The sequence below is a fragment of the Alligator sinensis genome, unplaced genomic scaffold, assembly GCF_000455745.1.
Source record: "Alligator sinensis unplaced genomic scaffold, ASM45574v1 scaffold185_1, whole genome shotgun sequence".
Taxonomy (NCBI): Eukaryota; Metazoa; Chordata; order Crocodylia; family Alligatoridae; genus Alligator; species Alligator sinensis.
This window is the reverse complement of record NW_005842649.1, coordinates 227846-237807: the sequence shown is the minus strand read 5'-3', so window position 1 is coordinate 237807 and position 9962 is coordinate 227846. Positions and strand designations below refer to the sequence as shown.

General features: G+C 42.6%; 1 protein-coding gene across 3 annotated transcripts; it reads right to left on the bottom strand.

Moving 5' to 3' along the window:
• Positions 1-3268: 3268 nt before the first annotated feature.
• On the bottom strand, positions 3269-6958 carry CER1 (cerberus 1, DAN family BMP antagonist). 3 transcript variants are annotated; one of them, XM_006033658.2, is made up of 3 exons: positions 6671-6958; positions 5601-5842; positions 3269-3947 (listed from the first exon to the last, which is right to left on the bottom strand). In XM_006033658.2, exons 1-3 carry the CDS (start codon positions 6900-6902, stop codon positions 3654-3656), a joined length of 768 nt encoding a protein of 255 aa, XP_006033720.1. In that variant the 5' UTR covers positions 6903-6958; the 3' UTR covers positions 3269-3653. The 3 variants fall into 3 exon arrangements, with proteins under 3 accessions (XP_006033720.1, XP_006033721.1, XP_006033719.1); XM_006033659.2 differs by having other exon boundaries at positions 6740-6958; XM_006033657.3 differs by lacking the exon at positions 6671-6958 and having other exon boundaries at positions 5601-6419.
• Positions 6959-9962: the final 3004 nt, after the last annotated feature.

Here is a 9962-nt window from a genome sequence, read left to right as displayed (position 1 = left end):
CCCCCGCCCCCGCCCCCACCAACTCACGAGTTTGGCTTAAGCAAGAGAATAAAAGAATCATGTTGAGGTTTTCTTTATTTGCCTTCTGGTTTTGAGCCTTTCTGGTGCCTTCATGCTTTTCTCTGCAGCCATGAGAACTTTTAAATTAAAATAAAATCTCCAGCCAATTGCACAATTCAGGAACTGGGGCTTTAAGAAAAACACGTTAGTGCAAGAGTCACAGTAACATTATGAAAGTTGGCCACATGCTGCCAGTGGTTTGGTAGTTCTTTTTTTCTTCCAGATTTTGGTTTAACAGAAGCAGTGGGGGGTATGTTTGGGAATATTGGTGCTGTGAATTTTGAGAGAATTTTTTTCCTCTTCTGCTTTGTTATAAATGAGCACAGGGAGTTCAAAGTGTTTAGAGAAGTTAACTATGTAACTGTCACATAAAGTTCAGTACAGTATTACAGGGAAGCAGGACCAATGACAGAATTTAGAATTGGGCACTCACACAAAATTCTATAGCGAAAGCTACATGGAAACAAACAAAGCAAAGCACAGACCCTATGTTATTGCATGCTGTAGGAAAGCATTTCTTCTTTCTATCATAACCCATGCCTATTAAAGCTCACAGATGAAGCCTTGGAGAGAACCATGGATGGTGAGAGACTTTTGACAGCCTGCCCCAATGAGGTTATCCCTCAGCAAAGTCACATTATGAAGCTCAGAAGTGAAGTATTAAATAAAAAAATTATTAGATGCAACACATGAACCGTTTAAACTCTAGAGATTGTTATCTATGGTACATGCAGCCTATTCATGATTGGCTTAATGCCCTTTATACACTATACTGGTGTAAAAGAAGAGGTGGCAAGAGTTGCAGGCTTACTTTTTAATCGCTACTGTGTAAGCTGCCTCTTTAAAAACAATTTGTGTATTCAGAAGCATAATTATATATTAATGCCCAAGTCCCTTACTTTATGAATAGCCCCAGTTGCAGTTTTGTGGATTCCATGGAAATCTCAAAATCCAGGATTGTCCACAATATCTGCTAAATCAAAAAACCAAACACCCAAAACCTTAATAAAAATAAAGTCCTGGCTTCCCAGTGGTAGCCAGCAGTCCTTACTGCTGGGAGGGGAAGGCACTGGCTGGCAGGGCAACATGAAGAGCAGCAGACAAGATGGCAGCTGTCCCCTTGCCCCACCTGGTGGGTTTCTCCACCAATCAGTGCTGAGGGGAGGGGCAGCACAAAGGGCAGCCAGCAATCAAGATGGTGGCTGCTCCCTTACCCCTACTCACACCTTGGGGCCTCTCTGCCAATCAGTGCCAAGGGATGGAGCTGCTGCAAAATCTGCTCTGCGCATTGCAAGCTAGCCATGAAAACCCTTTTGTTTCACTGTGATTTAGGTAGGTCCCTATTTATGAATTATGTACAGCAAACTACGGCTATGGCTTAGATGCAGGATCAGAAAGTGAGCTGTCAGTCAAACACGATGTTCAGTAAATGCCCTTTGAAAAATGACTGCATTCCTAAAGTATGGAATTGATTTATTTTAAAGGTAATCTGTAAAATACTTACAACATTGCTACAATGTGTGTGTAAATAAATTAAGCTCACCCATACTGTGATAAATATTTCAGTAACATTTCAGGCAATATTATACCTGTGATAAAGAAGCATTTGAGAGATATTAATATATATTTTAACACTGTTGGTTGAATGTGTCCAACTAAACTCTTAGAGGGTGGGCAGGGTTCAAATTATACTCCGACTCTTGTTGGGATCTGTGGTGGTGGCAGCTGCAAGCTGGAAAGAGCTGCTGCCAATGCCTGAGGTTCATAGGAAGGTGTGGGGTGGGCCATGGGCTCTCGTCTCTTATGGGAGGCTCTCATCTCTTATCGGGGAGCTTATGGGGGGTTCAGTCCCCCTGACTTCCCCCCCATATTTTGAACCCTGGGGGGGTTCCCCTTGCAGATGGCCATGGAGTTGCCTTTTAACAGGTTAATTGGGTTTATACGTATTTGGGGACTGGTTAACTTAGTTCTGATTTCCAGTTCAGATTACCCAATAATGAACTTTTAAGGCAACAGCAGGTGGGGAATCAAAGGCCTAAAAGTTTAGGAATAATAAAGTCCAGGAAGGGGCAGAGCAGGATTAACACATAGGCAAACTAGGCACATGCCTAGGGCCCTGAGCTGCAAGGGGGGGCCCGGTCCTTCCCTCCATGGTGGTGGCACGAATGGCCCCATCCACCTCCCTTCCCTTCCCTTCCCTTCCCTTCCCCTCCCCTCCCCTCCCCTAGCTGCTGTGGCAGCTGCTCCAAGACCCACTCCCCACGGGCAGCAACACTGAGGTGGGGAGGGGGGTCTCAACCAGCTCAGGGTCCATGTGTTTGTTTGCCTAGGGCCCACGAAAGAGTTAATCCAGGCCTGGGAAGGGGTTAGAATTTGGTTAAAGTCTATGGGTCCTGAAACTAAAGGAACTGTTAGCTGTTAGCCATGACCGCAAGAAACAAAAAGAGAAAGGAGAGAACTCAGAAGCGGGACTAAGTGCCAGAGGTGTACAGGCTGAGATCAGTCAAGCTTATCCTATATTGAAAAGATTTACCTCTAGAGTTATCCTGGTCTATTTATATAGGTATAAATGGCATATACCTACAATCCCTGATATCAAGCTATAAACAACTCTCCAAAAATCTGAAGAAAATGATCTCGTATTAAACTGGATTGTCTTTCATAAAAAGTTTTTTAAAACTTCAAACTAAATAAATATTTCAGCAAAATGTTTGGTTTTGATTGAAAAGCTATTTTTTCAATGAAAAATAAGTTTAAACAAAAATATTTAGAGGAGCTTTCAAGTACCCTGTTGAATGGACCAAGCTTTTGCCTTCATTGGAAAAAAAAAAAAAAAAAAAAAAAAAAAAAAAAAAAAAAAAAAAAAAGCAGCACATCTCTATAGTAAGGTACCCAATTCAAAATCACCATGTCCATGTAAATCATAGTGGCGATAAGGCACCTTCATTTCTATCTTAAGGTAACTAATCAAGATCAAAACCAGAACATAGCTATAAGGCCAACCTTGAATAGCTATGCAAGATAAAAAAAGTTACCCATATATTATGTCTTATACTATTTTACATGGCAAAAGAGATCCATGATGAGCTAGCTGGAAGTAAACACAAGAGTCTAAAGGTTTGTGTACTTAAAGAAAAGGTTTGCCAATTGAGACATGCCATTGGACCTATACTGGCGATTTCCCTACTATAGATACACTAATATCCATGGGGAAAAAAAAGTTATTTTGTTGGGGTAGCTCATCCCAGTTATCTAAAGGGAATATACTTTAAAGGCACACAGACCCCCTGCAGTACTAACACCAGTTGAACTAAACCAGTGGTAAAAAGGACAGGAGTTTTTTTTTTTTTTAAGAATTACCCTGGTTTAATCACTTATTCCCACTCTGCATACTCATCCTCCCTCTCTCTCAAGACACAAATGGAAACATCTGATACATTTCAGGCAATGTTATACCTATGATAAAGGAGCATTTGAGAGAGAAAAATCTATATTTTCACACTGTTGGTTGAATGTGTTTGACTAAAATCTCAGGGTTTTTTATTATTATAATTTACAAATGATCATGGAGTTTAAAGGTGCCTTTCAGCAGATTAATTGTGTCCATACACATTTGCATGCAAGTCTGAATGTAAAGGACCCATTTCAGGACCTTTAGTCTTCTGAATCTCACATTTGCATTCCTCCACAATCACGACCACCTTCACAATGGGGACAGACTTGGTACAGTTCAGCTCCAAACGTTTTAAGTTGAATTTAGCAGGCAAACAGTGGGAACAAAAGGTGTAAAGACGATCTTCTGGGCCAGGGACATGAAAGGAATTACACTTTCCAAAACAAAGGTTATTCTGGACCACTGCTTTTTCACAGTTCTCATGCACAATACCCTGAAATAGAAAACAGGCTGTAGTTACATTGGCTTTTTAAATGTGGTCAACTCAACTCCTCCACACTTTGTACGTTCAAAACCCTCATGGACTTTTTGGAAAATATGAATATGCAAAGTCTGCAGGACTGGGCTTAGATTTATACAACTCCTGTTATGTTTTCAGTTGGTACTGCTAGTTACTATAGCATTCCAAACATCATTTTTATTTTAACTAGTAACAGAATTCAGACGGAAAAAGAATAGACTTCAGACCTTGTAAGGCTATTTTTTTAAATCTTTGTATTAGCCAGGAAAGCAAGTTTTACTTTGCTTTGCAAAGTTTTAATTGGCTGTGTCTTTGTTTTACATATTGCACACAAAGAAATGTCATTTGCTATTTAGAATGTCTAAGCTTTTGTCACAGTGAGCTAGCTTGCAATTTTGTCTACATAAATGGATTCCCAGAATATTAAATGATCTCAGTTCAATGTGCCTTTGTGTTTGAACCCTCTGACCCCATCGCTGGATTACATTGGTAAATTAAAGATCGATTTACAGTTGAAGGTATCATGCTGGTTAGAGGTGCAATTTCTTTCTAACATGCCCATAGTTATACCATTATGTACCCTGGTGTAGGTGCAGTTGTACAAGCATAAATAAGGGCACCTTATAACAGGATTGCTTCCCAGTTTAGTGTAAACTACAAGTATATTGGGTAACTTAGTAGTTTCCACAATATGGTCTGTGGACTGCTGATAGTGAGCTATGCCAGATGAAGTAATCTGCAGTTAGTCTACAGATCAGAGGCCCAAATGCCTTTGTAACTTTTTCAATTAAAAGTTTGGTTATAAGAATGCCTGGTCATTTGCAAGAAATGATGATCACTGACTGTGGTCTGTTGGTCTGAAAAAATAGTGACAAAAGCACTTTATGCTGCTTATAAATTCAACCACACTTAGGGGGAGTTTATAGTATGCTACCGTATAGTTTAAGCAGTATAACTTTCTAGGCCACATATATCTTTCACACTCCTGCTAGCATGAAGGTAACCTAATGAGGGGGTATGAAAGAAGGGTGATCTCTGGTGGCCATTATACCAGCAAAACTGTACCTTTATCTATACAGTTTGTTTTCCTTAGAGGTGGTAAAAGATCAACTTTGATGGTGGAGCTGCATCCACACTTCAAGCATTTTATCAGTGTTCTTGGACATGAACCTAGTATAGACAAAGGCTTACTTGTTCCTTGATTTTAATTTAACACATGAAGAAGCTATGTTTATCCATAAGAAAATAAAACAACCTAGCTCCTGAACAATTGCACTGAGACTGATGCATGAATAATTCATGAGGCCAGATGACTGTTCTCCCTGTGGTAGGGCTAAATTGGGAAATACGATTTGTCTTTGATTACAGACAAAAAAAAGAGAACCCCTTCTGCTCATTGTATCTTGATTTCATTGGCACTCAGCTTTGTGATCAGACAATTTGTCTCACTGACCTAAAAGCCAAACAGGTCTTTTTCAGTAATATTGGTTATCCCAATGCGCCTTTGTTGCTTAGCAAGTACAATCAACCTGTATTGCCTTTAGTTAGTGATTACAGATGACACATGAAAATGAAAGGAGCAAATATTCACTAGTGATGGGCCCCTTTCCTAGGACTTGTACTTACCTGTGAAAAAGGCAGAGTCCAGCAGGTTTCCTGATGCATCTCATCGGTCTTGATTGGCAGGACAACCTCCTCAGAGGCTGAATTTTTTTGTAGTGTGAAATGGTCCCAGAATTTCTTGGCATCCTTCCTATAAGAAGACTCAGCTTCCCTCTCATGGGATGAGTGGGGAGGTGAAAAGTTTCTCAGACTATCAGAATGAAGAGCCTCTTTTCGTGCAGGTGAGCTTTGGGTTGTCTGGAGCTCTATGAAAGGAAGCATAAATCGGGACAATTTTTTCTCTCCTGGCTTCTTGTTTTCTGCAGCATGCTCAAGGGCTGCTACATACAAGCTTGGCCCTGCTCGGATTCCTTCAGAGTCTGTAGGATCTTCCCTTAGCAGCTCCCTAGGGACCTCTCTTTCTAGCAGAGTTTTATCTAGGTAGAAAAGGTGCTGAATTCTTCCCCTCTTTTGTCTTGGCTGCTGTCCTCCCTCCTCTGTTGCTCCAAAACATGAGATCAGCAGCAGCTGGAGCAGCAGCAGAAACAGAAACATGCTGATCCTGCTCAAGTGCGCCCTTTTACCCTTATGTGTCCTTTGGTTTCAATAAATGCAATATGCTGGCTTTATACAGGAGACCTAAGCAATACTACAGCTGCTCTGTGTGTGGGAGGTGCAGGGACAGGAGGGAATCCTGCTGTAACTAAACTCATTTGCTTTAGATTATAATTATGATAAGAGAACTGTGTTAATTCAGCCCTGCTTTATTCCTGGGTATGCTCATTGGAAGCTCCTATCTCAAATCTGGTCCCCTGTAGGGCATGGGACACAGTGGGAATGTATGTGGGGGAAGGGAATCTGTTAAAAGAAATATTTGGGTGAGATGTTTAGCTGTGGTCTAGGAGTTAAGGGGAAATGCCTGGATGCGTATTAGCTCATTCAACATGCCCTTTATTTGTTTTTTCTCACCTTCCAGACCACTAAGGCAGAATCAAAATGGGACACAATATTTCATTAGAATAGAAGAAAGAGGGGGTAATAAACTATTACCACAAGCCACAGAGAAAGACATTTTGACTTTTTTCAGAACTGACCTGTAATTTGGATCCTTCGGTTTTTGGGTTCAGGGTAGGAGTTACCTGCACTAGAGCAGCAGAACTCACCGTGCAGCACATCTACATGGTAGGCTTGCAGTGGTGTAGTCACATCTATGTAGCTACACAAGTCCAAGAAGTCCCCATAATAAATAAGCCCTAGGTATAGAAAGCTGAACACCCAAAAACCGAGGTTTCCCAACATCAGGTTGGCTACATGAACAGACAGCATGGGGCTGCTGAGATGCTATAAGCCCCCAGTCATGTTTTTAACTGTGGACACAAACAATTGTTATGCATACCTTCCAGCCCCTAACAACTATGAGACTATATACCCACAGCTGCCCCAGAATAACCTAAAGTGAAACTGGAGCAATTAGCCCCGTTTCATGTAAGCATAAGCTGCCAAAGATTTACCTTTCACTGAGTGCATTTACATGTGTGATTTACTGTGGAGTTGACTAATTAGCTCTGCAGTAAAGCATCACTATCTACATGAGCTTTGATATTAAGGCACAGTGAATTAATTAACTCCACCATAAGATAGTACTGTCAGGGGCAGTAGTGTCTTACAGTGGAGACATTTACTGTGCTGCAACACATGTGTGGATGGTGACCGGGACAGCAGCATTTTAAGCTGGGGTGGCGCAGCCCCAGGCTGGCAGCAGGCTGGGGGGCCAGGAGGGATAAGGGAGGGGGAGTCAGCCATATGGCTCCATACTTTCAGCACTCTCATAACCTAGCCAGCCCCTCCACTGCCTGATTCCACCACCTGGAGCCCGGGGCTGACCCCCTGAGTCTGCTGGCAGCCTGGAGCTGCTCCACTCTGGCTCAGAGTGCTGCTGTCCTAGGCACATGTATAGAAGGTAGGCCCAGGAGCAGTGTATTCTGGAGCAGTGTATGCCCTGGAGCAAACTGCTCCAGAGTTTATCACTTCACATTAATTGCACATGTAGATGCAGCCACTGAGGAATAAGTGAAGACACAAGAACAGTTTCTGTGGTACCTCTAAGGTACGGCAAGTCCCTGATCCCTATTTATTAAGGAACAAAAGAATACTTGCACCTGTGCACTCACTTAATAGGGCAAGGTAGTGGAAATTATTAATGTGCCTAGCAGAGGGTGGGGTGGGGTGGGGTGGTACCATACCGTACCACCGTACCTAGTAGACTAAGTGGTTCACAGAGGTTGGAATATTCATAGGCAATAGTCTACCTCATCAGATGCTATGAAAGGCATGTCTTAGCTGCTGTGCGGTAACTTCTTGTGTTGACTCTTAGTCCATGATTACAGATGAACAGGGCCTGCTTACTCCTGAATGACACAGAGCTAAATTGCTTTGGTTTAGCTTTTACACACTGCAAGGTAAATGCCAGTCTAGAGAACGTTATTACTAAGCATGTGAGGAAAGGTAAAGCCCTGCCTTTGTTAATATGAAGGTGATAAAGTACCATTATTCTCCTAAAATGAAGTTTCTGCAATTAAGTAACCTTGTAACCTGGGGGCTGACCATTAGGGCTGTGTGAAATTTCACCAGGTGTTTCATTTCGAAGCTGTTTTGAGACATTTCGAGCTTGAAACAGCAACATCGAAATGAAACAAAAGGCTTCCAAATAGCTTCAAAATGAAATGAGGGCAGTCAAAATGTTTCGAAAGTTTCGAAGATTTTAGAGTTTTGAAGCCGGGCTTGCTTGGCTTGCAGCTAAACAGAGACTAAGGAGAGGGAGGGGGAAGGAGGGGGAAGGACTGAACATTATAAATCTTCTGTAATAAAAAATGGGGACAAAAGAAGGGCAGATCAAAGTCCTATGCGTCAGATTACATGGGGGTCTACTACAGGAGGAGGAGTTAGACCTAGAATTCTTAAGACAGCTCTCAAAGGCAGTACACTCAAAGGACCCATTTTTCATGGGGGACCTTAATTACCCAGACATCTGCTGGGAGGAGCAGCCAGCCAGGTCTGCCAGTTCACGTAGGCTCCTAACTTGCATACAGGACCTGCACCTAACACAGGAGGTATGCAGTCCCACTAGGGAAAATGCCTTACTCAACTTGGTGCTGACCACAGGGGAGGACTTGGTGGAGGATCTGCAGGTACAAAGTAACCTAGGAGGTAGTGACCACCTGTTGATAGGATTCACTACCTGGTGAAAGGTGGGAAAGATAACTAGTAGGGCGGAAGTGCTAAACTTCCAGAAGGCCAACTTCAATGAGCTCAGGAGATTAGTTAGAGTGGGCCTGAGGGGTAATAACATCAGTGAGTTGGGAGTTCAGGAAGGGTGGGAGTTCCTCAAGGGACTGATCCTGCAGGCACAGGGTTACCATTACAGTATACATAAAGGGATGCAAAAGAACCAAGAAACCATCTTGGTTGAGCAGGGAAATCCAGGAAAGCCTACAGGGAAAAAGAGAGGCTTACAGGCAGTGGAAGCAAGGGGCAGCCACCAAGGAGAAGTAACCGAAGCAGTGAGGAAGGCCAAAGCAGAAACAGAACTCAGGCTGGCAACAAAGATAAAGAAGGACTTTCTGTTACCTTTAAAGTACATAGGGAGCAAGAAGGCAGCACAGGATAACACAGGACTGCTACAAGATGGACTAAGGCAACTCATAACAGATAGGATGGACATAGCCGAGCTCTTAAATGATTTCTTTACATCTGTGTTCCTGGACACAGATACAATCACACCTCCCAATGAGACTTCAGTCTGGCATGAGAGAGATAATAATCCACCAGCGGTTAGCACTGACCTGGTGAAGGGGCACTCGGAGGGGTTGGACGTATTTAAGTTGGCAGGATCTGATGATCTTCAGCCAAGGGTACTAAAGGAATTGGCCGATGTCATAGTGAAACCACTGGCACAACTGTTTGAGCACTCTTGGCGCTCAGGACAGGTCCTAGAAGACTGGAAAAGGGCCAATGTGGTCCTTATTTTCAAGAAGGGGAGGAAAGAGGACCTGGCTAATTATAGGCTGATTAGCCTCACCTCTGTTCTTGGCAAGACTTTAGGAAAAATCATAAAGGATTGTCACAACCCAAAGGGTGTGATTTTTGTTTTTGTGTGCTTTGGCACTCCTAAATTGTTACCGCTAAATTATAGCTTCCTTGCACGGTGGAGTTTTCTGCTGCAAAAGAAAACCCCGGTGCAAGGGAGAATTTCTCGCCAATTTGAAGCTTTCTTTGCAGGGTGCATTTCTTTGTTGCAGCACAGAAATGCTCGTTGCAAAGAGTTCCCGCCATTTGTATGCTAATTCGAGTCCCATTATTGGCCAGTTCTAAATTATTCACACGTGG